At 39.8% G+C, this 20,000-nt stretch overlaps 1 protein-coding gene across 6 annotated transcripts in view; it reads left to right on the forward strand.

Moving 5' to 3' along the window:
* Window positions 1–20,000, forward strand: part of stk11ip (serine/threonine kinase 11 interacting protein) — a 210,335-nt gene that overhangs the window by 132,225 nt on the left and 58,110 nt on the right. For all 6 annotated transcript variants that reach the window (XM_060919085.1, XM_060919084.1, XM_060919086.1 and 3 more), the window contains one exon: window positions 6,418–6,518. In XM_060919085.1, the coding sequence (XP_060775068.1) occupies window positions 6,418–6,518 (101 nt within the window). The remainder of the gene's footprint in view (window positions 1–6,417; window positions 6,519–20,000) is intronic.

Here is a 20,000-nt window from a genome sequence, read left to right on the forward strand (position 1 = left end):
TCTTGTTCTGGGAGGTTGCTGTGGTCAGCTCTTAGGTCCACTAACCATTGGGCATCGGTGTTTTGTGATGCCTTTCTTTCCCATATGTCTTTCCAGTATTTTTCCACCTCAGCTCTTGGTGGGTCTGACTGGTTGTTGTTTCCCTTGGCTGGTTCAGTGGAGAACAGCTTGTTTATTCTCCTGGCCTCTCCCTCCTTGGTGTCTCTTTTCAACCGGGTGGCCAGAGCTGTTAGTCGCTGTTTGGCAGTTTCGAGTGCCTCTGGTATGGAGAGTGAGTTGTACTTCCTGGGTGCCCCTTTATTCACCATGTTCCCTTTCTGTAGTTCAGCTCACTGGCTAACTTCTCTCCGTGCTGCCTTTATCATGGTGGATACTGTTTATGTCCCAAGCCCACCTTGTGTCCAAGCATCTCCATGATTACTGTTGCTGTACTGTGTATCAGCTTGTTGGTCTCAGTGATGGTTCTTGTGGAGATTGTCTTCAGAGCAGCATTCACATCTACTAGTAGATCTTCTGAAGGTACTTGGCAACTCAGCTTCGGTATTTGTCGGGGGCTAGAGATTGTATTTCATAGATCTCTAGTTGTGATAGTAGATTAATAGCTGTTTCTTTGTTAGCCTTGATTGTGGGTTTCGAAGTATCCAATGGTCCCACATTCGCTGCATGTATCCCCTCTCTCTGGGATTGCTTGTATAGTAGCATTCCAGCAATTCCGTATTTTCTGTCCTTGTCCATCGATGTCTTGTTCCAGTAGCTCATTTCTCATCAGTTTGCCCTGGTTCCCTAGCAACTGACACAGACCCGGGCAACGTCTGAGCCGGTATGACTCTATGTCTTCACTCATTCCTGAGGTAGGCTGAGGGGTCTTGGACCCCTAAGGGCCCTTACTGGATGATGTTTTTGCCCCGACCGGGATTCGAACCCAGATCACCCGCGTCGTAGTCAGTGAGCATTACCACTGTACTATCCAGCTGTTATATATATATATATATATATATATATATATATATATATATACACGTGTGTATTTTATATATATATATATATATATATATATATAATATGTATTTTTTATATATATATATATATATATATATATGTGTATTTTTTATATATATATATATATATATATATATATATATATATAAATAAAAAAAAAAGATGGCTTTGATAAAAGTAAACTTAAAACATGGCCTTAACAAGGCTGTAGAGTAGCGTGGTTCACATTCCTCAATTAGTTCTCGGAAGCCTTCGTTTTCAACTGAGCTGTACGGACGCAAGTCTTTGCATATGTACGATAATAGTGCTGCAGTGATTTTTTGAGCCTTTGGTGATGTTGGGGGAAATTTCGTCTGAAACCCCGCCGTCAGATTTGCTTGTGTCGTTGTGCTACCACTAGCATTCTTTACTTGCGAAATGCTAGCGTCATGTCTGGTCATGTGGAGGTGCAGATATGTAGTATTGCCACAGTACTTAACTTTCATTCGGCAGTGTTTGCATACTGCGTGTGTCATGTCCAGGTCCGCCTTTACCTGTTGTTTGGCAAATCCAAAATGCTCCTGGTGTGTGTGTTCACTTCTTCTACTGTTAGCAGTGCTGCCGCTTACGGCGCTACCGCCTTGTGTGGTCATTCAATGCCTGAAGGTAGTGTTGCCAGATTGGGCGGTTTTAAGCGCATTTTGGCAGATTTGAACATAATTATTTTGGGCTGGAAAACGGAAGCAGTATCTGGCAACACTGCCTGAAGGTGCGGCAGCAAAAATCAAGGTGCGGCGGCCCGCCGCAGCCAATTGTACATAGCGGAACACTGTGTGTGTGTGTGTGTGTGTGTGTGTGTGTATGTATGTATGTATGTATGTATGTATGTATGTATATATATATATATATATATATATATATATATATATATACACACACACATACGTGTGTGTGTGTGTGTGTGTATATATATATATATATATATATACACACACATACATACATACATGTGTGTGTGTGTATATATATATAAATAAAATAAACTTAAAGGAGCTATGCAGAGCCTTTATTTTTAAATACATTTCTGAGTGGATAGTATCTCCATCCTTGACTCTTGTATGCTGCATAAATGGGAATAATATATATATATATATATATATATATATATATATATATATATATATATATATATATATATTAGTTAAAATCGACCGCAAAGTTGGCATTCGAGCTGCCCCGCTGAGCCAGCCAGCCCTGAGTGCGTGACGTCACAGCAGGAACCGGTTTTAAGGCCAACGCCTTTTACAGCTATCGTCCAAAGTCATATAAATAAAAATATATGGTGAAAGTAAGAAATACCGTTACTGACTTGCTCAACTAAGACTCATTTGACTTCATTGATTGTGGGTTGACTCTCATTAAAACAGGATAGGTGTTATAACTTATGCAACATACATGTACATGCATGCATTTTCACTGATAAAACGCAAAAGGCTAATTAAATAATCAGATGAACTGAGACGATCACATTCTGAAGCAGATTAAATAATCTTATACCGGTAACTTAAATACACTATACAAGTTACATGTATTAATCTAAATGCCGGTAAACAACGGGTTGTTTTGTTTGTTTGTTTTTCCAAATGAGAGTTGGCGCTTACCCGTCTGTGTTCTCGCTTCCTGAAGGCCAATTGTTTTTGAAACAATCTGACTGTCAGTTGTTCGTTCAGTTCTGTTCATTCACTTCTTCCACAGAAGGGAGAGATGGCAGCAATATCCAGTTTAGAAATAAGACGGCTGCTCCACTCATTCACTTTTCTTCATACTGTGTATTCCACCATGACTGCTGGGCTCAGGCAATTACTAAAACCTTGGACGGAACAGGATGTCACCGGTTTTAGCAACAACTGCAGGGAGGTCACTGCCCGAGCGATAGGTCCCGTCCCATGCCGTCCCGGGTTTTAGCAGCAACCCTCGGCTTACTCCAGGAGAACTGGTGCAACTGAACTTACTTTCCTTTTTTTAAAAAAAAAAATAAATAAAATACTTTCCTTTTCTTGTGGTTTTCTTTTTCTTTGTTGGTACTGCACCCTCTTTCAATACGGGCTTATAGCCAATGCTCCTCAACAGATCAGAGGTCTCATACGAGTCTTCAGTAAAATGTGCAGAGCAGAGGAGAGACCACTTCATAGCCATCCAATGTGCCCATGAACTTCTCACAAAACACATCCAAATCTTTGCAGTTTGAACATTCTTGGGCCATGAATGCAACATAAATCCAGCTTCTGTCATGTTGCTGCATCGGCCAAAAACACATCTATGGAGCATGGCGATAACTTAGCTCAAAATGGAGGATTGGAATTGCAGTCAGCTCTGTGTTAGTATAGCGGAAATGATTAGATCGATAGACTTCCTGTTATGACGTTATGGACATCAGCATCATTCACTCAGACCACTACCTATATAAATCACTTTAATCATTAAAATTACTATCTTAGATTTATTGTTAACGCTTAAAACTATTCCTGTGCCATTCTTGAGGTCTCAAGACATTTATAAACAAAAGTGAGGCCATGGCTCTGCGTATATGCTTTGTCATTGTGAGGGGCATCATAAACACGATGGGAGTCATCATAAATTTAATCTGTAAGAGTATACATTTTGAAGTCTTACAGAAGCTCATCATTATGTTTATATGCACTGTCTGGGCAATGCATAGGCACATAAAATAAGCAATCATCAACCTGGACAAGAAATTCAGCCATTTTCAATTCCAAGGCTTTGACAAAGAACAGACATGTAATTAATGTGTACACACACACACACACGGGCCTTTCTTTTCATGACTTTTTTTTTTTTAATTGACAAAAATGGGTTGTGATGCTGAGTGCATACAGTGGCTGTACATGATGGACTAGCCTAAATTGAATGAAATAGGCCCCATATATTTTGCTGTATTGGTTTCCAACAGCTCAATGAACTCCTTTTATCCAGCTTCACATGCCAGATTGGACCTTAGGCAGGGTTCCCCCTGGGTTCTGAAAAACATTCTCCACTTTTTTCCTTGAAAAATCAAGCTGAAGAAGTATTCTTGACTTTCTTATTTTTTCTTCACTTGGTCTATATTTTTTCTTAGTTACCAACTTATCAAAGTGGACTTAATACAGGTTTATACCAACCAAACTGGCACAGTTCAAATATTTGTACAGATACAGTGAGGCCTCTCCTTTACCTCTAAAATTTGGGCTCCACTCCAGCCTCTAATAAGAGAGATTTGATTTTGGGCACCCTGTGCACCATCAAGCTAAAATAAACCTCTTTTGTTTGAGCTGACTGAAGGTTATTTTAGCATGGAATTATTCAAAAGCGGTATTAGGACTCCCTTTACCATTTACTTCAACACAAAGCTCAATTTATAATTGAACAGAGTTGAGAAGAGTCTTGGACCAACGAAACAGTGAAGGAAGCTGAGTTTCCCGTTGATTTACAAACCGAACAGAGGAGGACAGTGTTGTACATTTGCCATGGGAACTCGACATGCCACGCTGCCCGAAACAGTGCTTCAGTAGCTTGCTGGCTGACGGCCCTTTCACTTTTGTGGGTTTTTATTTTTTAAATTATTATTATTATTATTTTTTTAAAGACCCCTGTATTACTGACACTGTCCGATGTGTTTGGGGTTGGTTGAGGCTCTGTGTGTCTCCTCCGTAGCTGTTTCAGCCCTGAAATCATCTTCAGTGCTTGAAGAAACTCGCCCAAAAAACTTCAGCTTAGACTGCACCATTGTTTGCTTCACGCAGAGATAATTACACCGCCACACCAGGCCAATTAAGATGCACTGCGATTGGTCAAATGTTTGACGCCCATTTGGCCATTGTGTTGTCAGTTTTTATTGGTCATAAGCACGTGCTCATTGTTTACACTCTGGCTTTTCTAGAAAGGAATTTTCTGAAAAAAGATGGCAAATAATGATGACGGATACGTTTGTCAGTGTGACAACTGCTAGTAATTTTCTCTTCATCATTGACGGATTATGTTCGTCAATGACTGGCGTGATGAGCACCAGTGGGAATCCTGCTTATGGAACACTGTGCTATCACCTTTTTGTACCCAAAGAAATAACCCAGGTTGTCTTCCAGTCACATTTCCCTTACCTGGACTTTCACTAGTGACGCAACAGTATCTCTACAAACACATCTGAGCTTTTGTTCCTGAGCCTTACAAGGACATAATGTACCCTAAACCAGATGTGCAGCTTCCAGATGGGTCAAAGGATGAAGAAGTGCAGGTAGATGAAGGACCGAGTTGAGGTAATGGATGTGTGCAAGGACATGTACATGGCTGCAGGGGTGCGCTTCGTTATGGGTGTGACTCTGGCCATAACAGAGGGGTTGAAGTGGTGTGTGTGTGTGTGTGTGTGTGTGTGTCTTGTTGTACATGAACTATAGACAACTTTTTTTTCAAGGAACTTTAGAATTTTGGAACTTTTGAACTGTAGACTGGGGGGAATACAGGGAGGATACAAGGGGAAAATCCTGTAAAACAAAATTTTTTTTAAAAAATCTACATTTTGTAAATATATTACCATGTTTCTATATAGGTAGTGAAAAAAATGATGTGTACATCTGTGAAACCATAATAAATGTGCCCCCAAATTTCATTTTAATATCTTTTTTTTTTAATATGCATTGATTGAGTTTGTCTTGAACTTTACAAGCAGATTTCTCAATTTCTGACTTTTTGTAAAAAGTAAAACCTGACTATTTCAAATGCCCCATTTATATAGTGCCTGAGCAATGTCTATTGGTAAATTTTCTTATATGTGCATCATTGGAAAGCTTTATTTTTATTTTATTTTGTTTTATTTTTTAATGGTCTTTCGCCTGGCGACTTGTCCAGGGTGTACCCTGCCTTTCGCCCGTAGTCAGCTGGGATAGGCTCCAGCTTGCCTGCAACCCTGTAGAAGGATAAAGCGGCTAGAGATGATATGAGATTTTTTAATGGTCTTTCGCGAAAACACAATAAATCAATTTGGAAAAATTGAACTGGTTTCATAATGGAGGGTCACAGTTGAGCATGTCAGTGGCAGAAAAAAAGTAGTTTACTTTGACACAGATTTTTGCCACATACTGTAGGATTATATTGTATTGCTGTTTTGCACTTGCCAGGTTATAATGTTCTAACTCAATACTGAACAGATTTTGATCATTTTTGTCCCGAGTAAAAATTTGGACCCAAAAAGATGGGAAAATTGGGCAGAGGTTAAAAAAAAAACCAAACAAACTGGAATTTCCCTTTAAGTAGATGGCATGAAAATGTGGTTTTGTGTGCAGTATATTTGAGAAATGTATATAGTGGTTGAATTTGTTATTGATTTTTTTGCTATTTGTTGAAGCCCATTCTTTTTAAAGTTGGATACCTGTGTTTCTGCTCTCTTAGATGTTCTATCTGAAGATTTTGAAACTGTTGACCACCGGTTGAAACTCTTCCTGGATGTGGAAGTTTTTGAGGGAGAAGAAGATATTCATTGCTTCCTGAAAGTGAGACGGTCCCCCCCCTTTACATATACACACATTTATCTCCTGTTCTATCACTGACTATATTGCATCTTATATGCATATAATTGGCTTTAAAATCGTATTTATCTGCCCACTTGTTACTATAGAAATGATGTATTAAAAATAGTGGATTAATATAAACCTAACCTAGCCAGAGCTACTGTCTGAGGCATCCTACAGAAATTTTGTTATAAAACAAATCAGAATTGAGCATATAAAACCTTATACCTTGTATAAAAAAAATGTGTGTGGGAAAATTTGTTGAGCTCTAATGTTTAGTGGTTAGTAAATTTTTACTTCTTGCTGCTTATAAAAGAATAATAGTTATCCCTTTACCAGACATCCAGTACAATAAACTCTGTAGTAGGAAAGTGAGCTTTTTTTCATTGTCCATGGCTTTAGACACACCTCTATATGATATACAGGCACTGAAATGCCACTTTGTAATTTTCGCACCTCCCATCTAGGAAGTACACTTTGTTGGTAGTGACATACGCTTGAGGTAAGAAGTTTACATTCATTCATCATAGACATGTCATGGCCATATTGGGCTTTCAGTGATTTGAACTGGGGTTTTTTGTTTTGTTTTGTCTGGGGCAAAATTATTGTGCAGCATACACCTTTAAAAAAGTAAGAAGTAAGAATTTTCATTTAAAACATTCAAAAAATTAGATTAGAATTTTTTTTAAGATTAAATTTAACTTTGTGCAGAGTACAGATACAAAACCAATGAAATGCAGTTGGCATCTAACTAGAAGTGCAAAATACAGTTTTATTTACAGATAAGTGCCAGAAGTAAATACTGCAGCATAGTGATGCTATGTTACGGTATATACAGTGATGGAGAGTTACAATATACAGATATTTTTAAATGCATATTTAAATGAATTATAAATATGTAAATGTATATGTACATATTTTATAAATATTTAAATGCAGATATTTAAATGTATGCAACATTGTGTTCCAAAGATTTCTAGTGAAGTTAGCATACTAATCAGCTAGCCCCAAGACATGACACACTGTCTGTCTCGTAATACCACTTTATATCTCAAGAGGTGAGTGAGTCACTGTAGCACCTAGTCTGCACTGAGTCCAAAATGAGAGAAGTTGTATGACACTTGCGGCTACATGCATGTTAGCCTCTGAGATCAGACTGCCAAAAACTTTAGAGTAGCAAACAGGTAGCTGCATTTAGCAGAAACTACTGGGATACAGGCACCAAAACCATGGATTTGAAGTTACTATTTTGTGTGTTGGTATGTGGTATTTTTGGAGGAAGAAAAAGAGAGAGAAAAGGGACCCAACTGGCAGAAACTGAATTGCAATGCCAAACACTAAATAACAGGAAAAGACAGGATTACAGAGCCTCCACTCACATACCCAGACATTGTAATCTTGTTTGGGGACTTTGCATGAATTTAAGGGCATATTCACACCTACGTTGTTTGGTTCCGGACCAAACGAACCAAATTTCCCTTGGTCCGGACCTTTTGGGTTGGTCTGAATACAAACCACCGAACTCTGGTCCGGACCAAACAAGCGGACCGAGACCGAGCTGCAAGGTCGGACTCGGTCCGGACCAAAGGAACCCTGGTGCGGATCTTTTGGAGGTGTGAAAACAGACCGGACCTAATCTGACAGTTTTGCTTTTTTGTACCTCGGGAGCTTCCGTCGTTTGTTGAGCATTATGGGAAACAGAGTCTTGACACTCCACCGCAAAGTGCAAACACTGTTTCGGTTGTCAAGGGTCGTTCAGTCACCAGTGGTAGGCGAGTACAAAAAATGAGTAGGGGGCAAGCATGGGCCGAGGAAGAAACGCGCACCCTTGTGGATATATGGGCAGATGTCCACATATCTGAGCTTTTGGAGAGAACACACAAAAATGCCGACGTGTTTGCCGTATTCAGTGAGAAAATGAAGGAGAAGGGGTTCACGCGCTCCCCAGAACAATGTCGGCTAAAAGTGAAGAAACTCCATCAGACCTACATTAAAATCAGGGACATTCTTTCAAAAAGTGACAGTACTAGCGACGCAAAAAAGAAATTCATCTATTGCGTGAAGAGCCAGAACTGTCACAACATGATGTGCACTCATCAGCGCTATCCTCCGTAGCCGCCTTGCCCTTTGTCGTCGTCGTTGATAAATTACTTGTACAACAGCATAGTAATAGCACAATTGTGAAAACAGTAAAAACTGGAAAAAACATATAGCTTTGATGACATTAAAAAGAATAACAGCACGGAAAGCCTCCATGACTACTTTTGAACTTAACGCTTTGTGCGCGTGTCGTCTCTGACCAATAGCTGAACGACCTCAGGGCACGTGGCTTTGTTGACAGATTTTGGTCCGCTTGCTAAAATGTACAGTGTGAAAGCGAACCGCACCAAAATGAAAAAATAAAAAAAACATTTGGTTCGGACCAAAGCAAGTGAACTATCGAACTATCCTGGTCTGAATACACCCTAAAAGTTGCAGGTCCCTAGAAGCTTGTAAATAGTTTTTTCTAGTGGTTGTGTGGAAGATCTGTTAATTCACAAGCTGGCAACTGCAAGAGTACATTCTCATATAAAAGTAAGGTGGCACTTGTCTCTTTTTGGCTTGATTATTAAACCAAACACATCATTCAGAAACATTCAGCTATGTGGTTATTTTATTGATTCACAGGCAGTGTGTTTAATAAGTCACATTATTGATTAAAAAAAAAAAAATTACATATCTGCCATGTCACGAGCCGTAATGATCTCATGCACTACTGATGTGCGAGTTGCCATGGCTGTCTTTTTGGTAAAAACTGAGCTACTGAACTAATGTGCAAGTTGCTGTGGGTGTTTTCTTGCTTAAAACAGAGTTACAGTGTTTTGCAAAAGTATTCATTCCCCTTGGTGTTTGTCCTGTTTTGTCACATTACAGGCTGGAATTCAAATGGATTTTGGTGGGATAAGCACCAACTGATTTCCACAACATGCCTACCACTTTAAAGGTGCAATTTTTTACCTCACCTGCTATGGAGTAAGTGGGGCAAGGTATTGTTTTCGGTCGGGTTTCTTCTTTTTTTTTTTTTGTTCGCAACATTACGGGAAAATGGCTGGACCAGTCTTCATGAAACTTTCAGGATAGATGGGCATTGGTCTCAAATAGAACGTTCAACATTTTGAGAGTCATCCGGTCAAGGTCACGGTGACCGAAAAGGTTTTAAAAAAAAAAAAAAGCTCTGAGCTCAGACTGCTGGAGCACTGCCTCGGACAGACTCCTCCCAGAAACGCTGATTGGATCACTACCTACCTCATTTGCATACACAGTGCTGTCACTGAATGGTTTCTTGGTTCGTTTACATATGCAAATGAAGGGGTTTTAAACCCCATTGATGAGAACTTCCCCGCTCTGTTGATTTATTATTACCTCACCCACTACAGACTAGACTAAAGAAATTGCTTTCAGATGTGTGTATGCTTATTACAGACAGAAAGTGCGTTCCACTGAGCTCTTGCGCATTTCCAGGAAATAAGAGGTTCGGTCATGGCGACAGCATGTGTATGTCAGCCTCAGGTTGGAGGTTTCAGTTTCGAAAATGGTAAGAGTAGAATAATATAAAATACAGACACTTGGTATATTTTATTTCTGTGATTTTTTTTTTTTTTTAATTTGTTCATTTTTGGATTATGCTTAATTTTTGTGGCTACTGCCTCATAGAGTAAATATATATGCTATATTTACTGTATGGATATGGCATCAGAAAACAATTTTATTTATAAGCAGTAGCCACACATACCCATAGGGTACCTATTTTTTCATGATATCTTCCTTCATATTCATCATAAGTGCTACCAGGTGAGGTTTGTTTTGCCTAGCAATGCTTTGTTTTTATTGTGACGCAAAACAGAAATCTGGAGTATGCATAGGTATCCCCCCCCCCCCCCCCCCCCAAAAAAAAAAAGTCATTACTTTGTAGAGCCAACTTTTGCTGCAGTTACAGCTGCAAGTCTCTTGGGATATGCTGTATCAGCTTAACACATATAGCCAATGGGATTTTAGCCCATTCCTAAAGGCAAAACTGTTCCAACTCCTTCAAGTTAGAGTTGTGTTGGTGTACAGCAATCTTCAAGTTATGCTACAGATTCTCACTTGGATTGAGGTTTGGGCTTTGACTAGGCATTTAAATTTAAGACATTTAAATGTTTCCCTTTAAACCACTCCAGTGTAGCTTCAGCAGTATGTTTAGAGTCATTGTCCTGCTGGAATGTGAACCTTTGTCCCTGTCTCAACCCTCTGGCCAACTCAAATGGGTGTTCCTCCAGAATTGCCCTGTATTTAGTGCCATCCATCTTGCCTTCAATCTTGACCAGCTTTCCTGTCCCTGCAGATGAAAAACATCCCCACAGCATGATGATGCCACCACCATGCTTCACTGTAGGAATGGTGTTCTCAGGGTGATGGGAAGTGTTCGGCTTGCACCACACATGGCATTTCCCATGAAAGCCAAAAAGTTAAATTACAAGTTCAATTACAAAAGTCTCTTCTGACCAGATGATAATTTTCTTCCAAGTGTTTGGGGAGTCTGCCACATGCTGTTGGGCTAACTCCAAACATGTTTTCTTATTTTTTTCTTTAAGCAATGGCTTTTTTTCTAGCCACTCTTCCATAAAGCCTCGCTCCATGGAGTGTAAAGTGGTCTTATGGACAGATACTCCCATCTCTGCTGTAGGTCTTTGCAGCACCTTCAGTGTTATCTTGGGTGTCTTTATTGCATCTCTGATTAATGTCCTCCTTGCCTGGTCTGTGAGTTTTGATGGGCGGCCTTATCTTGTCAGGTTTGTTGTAGTGCCATATTTTTTTCCCTTTTGCGCTAATGGATTTAATGGTACTCTGTGGGATATTCAGAGTTTGGGATATTTTTTTTGTAACCTAGCCCTGATCTATACTTCAACTTTTGTCTCCGACCTGTTTGGATTGCTCCTTGGTTTTCATGTTGCTTGCTTAGTAGTGTAGCAGAGTCCAGGTCCTTCCAGAACATGTTGATTTATACAGACATCATGTCACAGCTCATGCAACACTGGTTGCACACAGGTGGATGTTAATCAACTTATTAGGTGACTTATGAAGTGAATTGGTTGGACCAGCTCTTATTTAGGGATTTCATACGAAAGGAGGTGAATACCGATGCACACTCCAGATTTCTGTTTTTTTCATTATTGTTTGTGTCTCAATAAAATAAAAAAATTTCCCCTTTAAAGTGGTAGGCATTTTGTGTAAATCAAATGGTGCTAACCCCCAAAAAAATCCATTTTAATTCCAGCTTGTAATGCGACAAAACAGGACAAACACCAAGGGGAATGAATACTTTTGCAAGACACTGTAAGAAGAAGCCTTTATTTGATTTGCACGTGTGTGTGTGTGTGTGTACAACCCTGATTCCAAAAAAGTTGGGACAAAGTACAAATTGTAAATAAAAACGGAATGCAATGATGTGGAAGTTTCAAAAATCCATATTTTATTCAGAATAGAACATAGATGACATATCAAATGTTTAAACTGAGAAAATGTATCATTTAAATAGAAAAATTAGGTGATTTTTAAATTTCATGACAACACCACATCTCAAAGTTGGGACAAGGCCATGTTTACCACTGTGAGACAACCCCTTTTCTCTTTACAAGAGTCTGTAAACGTCTGGGGACTGAGGAGACAAGTTGCTCAAGTTTAGGGATAGGAATGTTAACCCATTCTTGTCTAATGTAGGATTCTAGTTGCTCTTAGGTTTTTTGTTTTTTTTTGTCGTATCTTCCGTTTTATGATGCGCCAAATGTTTTCTATGGGTGAAAGATCTGGACTGCAGGCTGGCCAGTTCAGTACCCGGACCCTTCTACGCAGCCATGATGCTGTAATTGATGCAGTATGTAGTTTGGCATTGTCATGCTGGAAAATGCAAGGTCTTCCCTGAAAGAGACGTTGTTTGGATGGGAGCATATGTTGCTCTGGAACCTGGATATACCTTTCAGCATTGATGGGGTCTTTCCAGATGTGTAAGCTGCCCATGCCACACGCACTAATGCAACCCCATACCATCAGAGATGCAGGCTTCTGAATTGAGCGCTGATAACAACTTGGGTCGTTCTTCTCCTCTTTAGTCCGAATGACACGGCGCCCCTGATTTCCATAAAGAACTTCAAATTTTGATTCGTCTGACCACAGAACAGTTTTCCACTTTGCCACAGTCCATTTTAAATGAGCCTAAGGCTCAAGTAGGTTCGGATACATGTTTCTTCCCCAATTTTAAATAAAATTTCAATTAATGCTCAGTATTAATTATTTGTAAATTGATTTTAATCTAAGACTGTGTAACATTAGCAATCAATGACCAGCTATTGTGTACCAGTCAACAGCCAGCCTTATCAATATCAACACAACACAATAGGTGACCTTTGATACCAGAACAGGTGGCTCATATCTTATAGTTTTCGAGTCTGTAAACTGCATCCTTGTTCAGATAACATTATATTGCTTGGATTATATTAAATGCATTGTAATACAGAGCACTGAGAAAATTTACCAATGTTATTAACTGAATGTGTTTCTTTGCAAGGATTGGATATTTTGAATAGTTGACTAGGGAATTTAATTGTAGTTGCTTTCAATTTGAGATCAGTGTAAATGAGTTTGTTCTTAGACATCTAGAAATGGCTGAACTTCCTCCCTGTTCTATAGGAATTGGACTAAAGAAAGATTCTGACTGCCATAAACTAACATACAACAAAAATTGTAAGTTAAATACACTCTCTCAGTATAGTTTGGAGCAAATTTCATTAATTAATAAAATTTCATTTTAGAACGTAAAGTTTCTTCTACTCGTTGCAGCTTTGCTTTACCATATGCAGCTTTCTGTTTGTGGCTATACTTGGCAATTTTCAGTGGAGAGCAACCAACTGACACAAGGCTTTTGTCAAGTGATTCAGTTACCTCACCAGTGTATGTTGGATCCACATCTACACACATGCTCTCTTGTGCTGATTCTGTAGAACCTGCTGAATCTGCTTGGCTTAAATGTTCTTTCACTCTCTGTGAACATTTAGAACACAATTTTTGTTCAGGTTTAATATTTTTATTTATCAGTTTTGAAAGTGAATCTGCTGTTTCAGGAAGAATTGAACGTAATTCTGTTTTAACTTTTTTCTTGTGCCTTTCATATGGATCACAACAACTTTTCTGTAGCTCTTCATATTTCATCAGAAACAGCTTCTCATGATGCAGACATACTGTGTCTGTGCTTGAAATGTTCTCAAGTTCAGTTCTCTGTTTAATTAATGAAATTTGCTCCAAACTATACTGAGAGAGTGTATTTACTTACAATTTCTGTTGTATGTTAGTTTATGGCAGTCAGAATCTTTCTTTAGTCCAATTCCTATAGAACAGCCATTTCTAGATGTCTAAGAACAAACTCATTTATACTGATCTCAAATTGAAAGCAACTACAATTAAATTCCCTAGTCAACTATTCAAAATATCCAATCCTTGCAAAGAAACACATTCAGTTAATAACATTTGGTAAATTTTCTCAGTGCTCTGTATTACAATGTATTTAATATAATCCAAGCAATATAATGTTATCCGAACAAGTATGCAGTTTACAGACTCTAAAACTATAAGATATGAGCCACCTGTTCTGGTATCAAGGTATTGTGCTGTGTTGATATTGATAAGGCTGGCTGTTGACTGGTACACAATAGCTGGTCATTGTTTGCTAATGTTACACAGTCTTAGATTAAAATCAATTTACAAATAATTAATACTGAGCATTAATTGAAATTTTATTTAAAATTGAGGAAGAAACATGTCTCCTAACCTACTTGAGCCTTATTGAAAACCCTATTACAGACAAACTAGGAGTAGTGGAGACTTGGTAAAACTGAAATTGGTAGATATTTCTGTGTAGATTTGAATAACATTCTTAGTTTAAGCATTACTGCCACAGGCAAGCTTCGAGAATGAGTGAGTTAAAAATGCAAAAAATGCATTTTTTTATTAACCCTCAAATATCAGTTATATGAAAATGTATCAAAAATTCGAATTTGGTGAAAATGGATTTTTTTTAAACCCCTGTAGTTTAAAAATACTTGAGAGACATAGAACAAAAATTTGGAAATATAAAATATGGGTCTTGGGGATTACTGAAAAAAAATTTACAAGTTCCTAACTGCTATCCCACATTGGATTTCTTGCTACAGAAAATGGCATGTTTTAGAAATTGGCGAATTTCAAAACCCTATTACAGACAAACTAGGAATAATGGAGACTTGGTAAAACTGAAATTGGTAGATATTTCTGTGTAGATTTGAATAACATTCTTAGTTTAAGCATTACTGCCACAGGCAAGCTTCCAGAATGAGTTAAAAATGCAAAAAATGCAAATTTGTCTTTTTAATTTCCTTGTTAAAATCACCATCTAATATACAATGACCATTGAAATTCTAAGTTGAAGCTTGTAGTACAAGACATTGAGTCTATCTGTGCAAAATTTTAGGTTTCTATCTTGCATAATAAAGATTATATTGCACTTGGAAATATGTATGTTTTGAGCAAAAAACAAAAAAAAATTAAAGAATTCAAATGCCTGTATCTCTGAAACAATTGGTGATAGGAAGCTCAAGTTTTGGAGATTAACTTCTTTTAATAGTATCTCTGAGCCCTCCAAATTTCATTGAAATCTGAGATGGTCAGGCATAACCTCTTGTTGATTTGGCATGGAATGACCCACTGGCTAAGGTGCATACTCTGCTAAGTTTGAAATAGAACACGCCTACTCATAATTTCTGCCAAATGACACCTCAAGCTTTTAGCTAGACAAGAAGAGTTTGTGTTCAGTGCTTTTATTGCTTCTACAATTATTACAATTAGTGGTAAAGAAAACATGATTGTGGTTACACACTACATCCACTTGAACTCAAATTGTTCCTAGGCTCAGCTAATGGTGCCTAGTGACAGAAAACCCCCAGAGTATCATAAATTCAGTTTAAGTGGCTGGCATAATTTCTCTCATCTTAGGAAAATATTCATAGCAGGTTAATGCACCTTAATGTCTAAGGCCTCTAATATATTAGCATGAAAGAACTTTCAACGGGCTAACAAAAATACATTCTACAGTTTGACCTGTTGACCCTTGTAACACAGAGAGCCTGGATCAAAGATGATTTTGGCTTCAGATGCAGAAATGTAAATACATTTTGAAGAACAACAACAACAAGTTTATATATCATACGTACATTTAAGCATGGTGAAATTGCTCTCTGCATTTAACCCATCTGAAGCTGTGTGTGTGTGTGGGAGAGAGATATATATATTTATTGTGTGTGTGCGTGTATATACAGTGGTGCTTGAAAGTTTGTGAACCCTTAAGAATTTTCTGTATTTCTGCATAAATATGACCTAAAACAACATCAGATTTTCACACAAGTCCTAAAAGTAGATAAAAAGAACCCAGTTAAACAAATGAGACAAAAATATTATACTTGTTAATTTATTTATTGAGGAAAATGATCCAATGCTACATATCTGTGAGTGGCAAAAGTATGTGACCCTTGGCTTTCAGTATCTGGTGTGACCCCCTTGTGCAGCAATAACTGCAACTAAATGTTTCCGGTAACTGTTGATAAGTCCTGCACACCGGCTTGGAGGAATTTTAGCCCATTCCTCCGTACAGAACAGCTTCAACTCTGGGATGTTGGTGGGTTTCCTCACATGAACTGCTTGCTTCAGGTCCTTCCACAGCATTTCCATTGGATTAAGGTCAGAACTTTGACTTGGCCATTCCAAAACATGAACTTTATTCTTCTTTAACCATTTTTGGTAGAACGACTTGTGCGCTTAGGATCATTGTCTTGCTGCATGACCCACCTTTTCTTGAGATTCAGTTCATGGACAGATATCCTGACATTTTCCTTTAGAATTCGCTGGTATAATTCAGAATTCATTGCTCCATCAATGATGGCAAGCCATCCTGGCCCAGATGCAGCAAAACAGGCCCAAACCATGATACTACCACCACCATGTTTCATAGATGGGATAAGGTTCTTATGCTGGAATGCAGTGTTTTCCTTTCTCCAAACATAATGCTTCTCATTTAAACCAAAAAGTTCTATTTTGGTCTCATCCATCCACAAAACATTTTTCCAATAGCCTTCTGGCTTGTCCATGTGATCTTCAGCAAACCAGATGAGCAGCAATGTTCTTTTTGGAGAGCAGTGGCTTTCTCCTTGCAACCTTGCCATGCACACCATTGTTGTTCAGTGTTCTCGTGATGGTGGACTCATGAACATTAACATTAGCCAATGTGAGAGAGGCCTTCAGTTGCTTAGACGTTACCCTGCAGTCCATTGTGACCTCGGCAACTATTGCACGCCGTGCTCTTGGAGTGATCTTTGTTGGTCGACCACTCCTGGGGAGGGTAACAATGGTCTTGAATTTCCTCCATTTGTACACAATCTGTATGTGGATTGGTGGAATCCAAACTCTTTCGAGATGGTTTTGGAACCTTTTCCAGCCTGATGAGCATCAACAACACTTTTTCTGAGGTCCTCAGGAATCTCCTTTGTTCGTGCCATGATACACTTCCACAAATGTGTTGTGAAGATCAGACTTTGATAGATCTCTGTTCTTTAAATAAAACAGGGTGCACACTCACACCTGATTGTCATCCCATTGATTGAAAACACCTGACTCGAATTTCACCTACAAATTAACTGCTAATCTTAGAGGTTCACATACTTTTGCCACTCACAGATATGTAATATTGGATCATTTTCCTCAATAAATAAATTACCAAGTATAATATTTTTGTCTCATTTGTTTAACTGGGTTCTCTTTATCTACTTTTAGGACTTGTGTGAAAATCTGATGATGTTTTAGGTCATATTTGTTCAGAAATATAGAAAATACTAAAGGGTTCACAAACTTTCAAGTGCCACTGTGTGTGTGTGTGTGTGTGTGTGTGTGTGTGTGTGTGTGTGTATTTATATATATATATATATATATACACAGCTGGATATCAGTTGGATAGTACAGTGGTAATGCTCACTGACTACGACGCAGGAGATCGGGGTTCGAATCCCGGTCGGGGCAAAACATCATCCAGTAAGGGTCCTTAGGCAAAACCCCTCATGATATATCAGCCTACCTCAGGAATGAGTGAAAACATAACTGATAGAGTCATACCGGCTCAGACGTCGCCCGGGTCAAGAAGGTCTGCGTCAGTTGCTAGGGAACCAGGGCAAACTGATGAGAAATGGGCTACTGGAACAAGACATCGATGGACGAGGACAGAAAATACGGATTTGCTGGAATGCTACTATACAAGCTCTCCCAGAGAGAGGGGATACATGCAGAGAATGTGGGACCATTGGATACTTCGAAACCCACAATCAAGGCTAACAAAGAAACAGCTATTAGCCCAGTGTTCCAACATCCATAATCGAAATCTGCTATCACAACTAGAGATTAATGAAATACAACAACGATGCTACGGAAGACATGTCATCATCCCCACAACCAGAGATTGGGTACCAAGCCCCAACAGCTAACAGCCTCAACACAAGAGCTGCTGACCTGAGAAGGAAGATCGTGACCCAACTGGAAACCTGGAGCCCCCGACGAATACCGAAGCTGAGTTGCCAAGTACCTTCAGAAGATCTACTAGTAGATGTGAATGCTGCTCTGAAGACAGTCTCCACAAGAACCATCACTGAGACCAACAAGCTGATACACAGAAGGATGGACAGAAGGTGGGCTCGGGACATAACAAACAGTATCCACCATGGAAGAGACGATTAGAGGCCAAGATAAAGGCAGCAAGGAGAGAAGTTAGCCAGCTAGCTGAACTACAGAAAGGGAACATGGTGAATAAAGGGGCGCCCAGGAAGTACAACTCACTCTCCATACCAGAGGCACTCGAAACTGCCAAACAGCGACTAACAGCTCTGGCCACCCGGTTGAGGAGATACACCAAGGAAGGAGAGGCCAGGAGAATAAACAAGCTGTTCTCCACTGAACCAGCCAAGGTGTACTCTCAGTGGCAGGGGAACAACAACCGGTCAGACCCACCAAGAGCTGAGGTGGAAAAATACTGGAAAGACATATGGGAAAGAAAGGCATCACACAACACCGATGCCCAATGGTTAGTGGACCTAAGAGCTGACCACAGCAACCTCCCAGAACAAGAACCAGTAACCATCTCAATGGCAGACATCCAAGAAAGAGTGTCAAAGATGAAGAGCTGGACAGCACCAGGCCCCGATATGATCCATACATACTGGCTGAAGAAGCTAACTGAACTCCATGAACGCCTAGCAGCACAGATGAACCAGCTGCTGAGGGATGGAACCCACCCAGAATGGCTAACCCAAGGCAGGACAGTCCTAATCATGAAGGACCCCCAGAAGGGACCCATCCCATCCAACTACCGGCCAATTACCTGTCTCTGCACAACATGGAAGGCCCTGTCAGGCATCATTGCGGCAAAAATGAGTAAGCATGTGGCTCAATACATGAGCGAGGCACAGAAAGGAATTGGCAGTAACACCAGAGGAGCCAAGCACCAGCTACTGGTCGATAGAACAGTCGCCCGAGACTGTAAGAAGAGACAGACCAACCTGTGCACTGCCTGGATTGACTACAAGAAAGCCTACGACTCAATGCCACACACATGGATACTGGAATGTCTGGAACTGTATAAGATCAACAGGAACCTAAGGACCTTCATCCAGAACTCAATGGAAATGTGGAAGACAACCCTAGAGGCCAACTCAAAACCCATTGCCCAAGTCAACATCAAGTGCGGCATATACCAAGGAGATGCGCTATCACCACTGCTGTTCTGCATAGGCCTGAACCCCCTCAGTCAGATCATCACGAAGAGCGGCTACGGGTACCGATTCCGTAGTGGGGCAACAATCAGCCACCTGCTCTACATGGATGACATCAAGCTGTATGCCAGGAACGAGCGAGAAATAGACTCGCTGATCCACACCACCCGGATCTACAGCGATGACACAGGGATGTCATTCGGATTGGACAAGTGTGGCCGGATGGTCTCAAAGAGAGGCAAGATGATCCGGACTGAGGGGAATGACCTACCAGAGGGCAACATAGGTGATATCCAAGACAGCTACAAGTACCTTGGCATCCCACAGGCTAATGGAAACCATGAAGAGGCCACAAGGAAGTCAACCACAGCCAAATACCTCCAGAGAATAAGGCAGGTCCTGAAAAGTCAGCTGAATGGTAAAAACAAGGTCCGAGCCATCAACATGTACGCACTACCAGTCATCAGATACCCCGCTGGTATCATAAACTGGCCAAAGGAGGAGATAGAAGCCACAGATATCAAGACTAGAAAGCTCCTCACCATGCATGGAGGGTTCCACCCCAAGTCCAGCACCCTGAGACTATACACTAAGCGGAAAGAGGGAGGCCGAG

This window comes from Neoarius graeffei, chromosome 4 (genome assembly GCF_027579695.1).
Source record: "Neoarius graeffei isolate fNeoGra1 chromosome 4, fNeoGra1.pri, whole genome shotgun sequence".
NCBI classification, from domain to species: domain Eukaryota; kingdom Metazoa; phylum Chordata; class Actinopteri; order Siluriformes; family Ariidae; genus Neoarius; species Neoarius graeffei.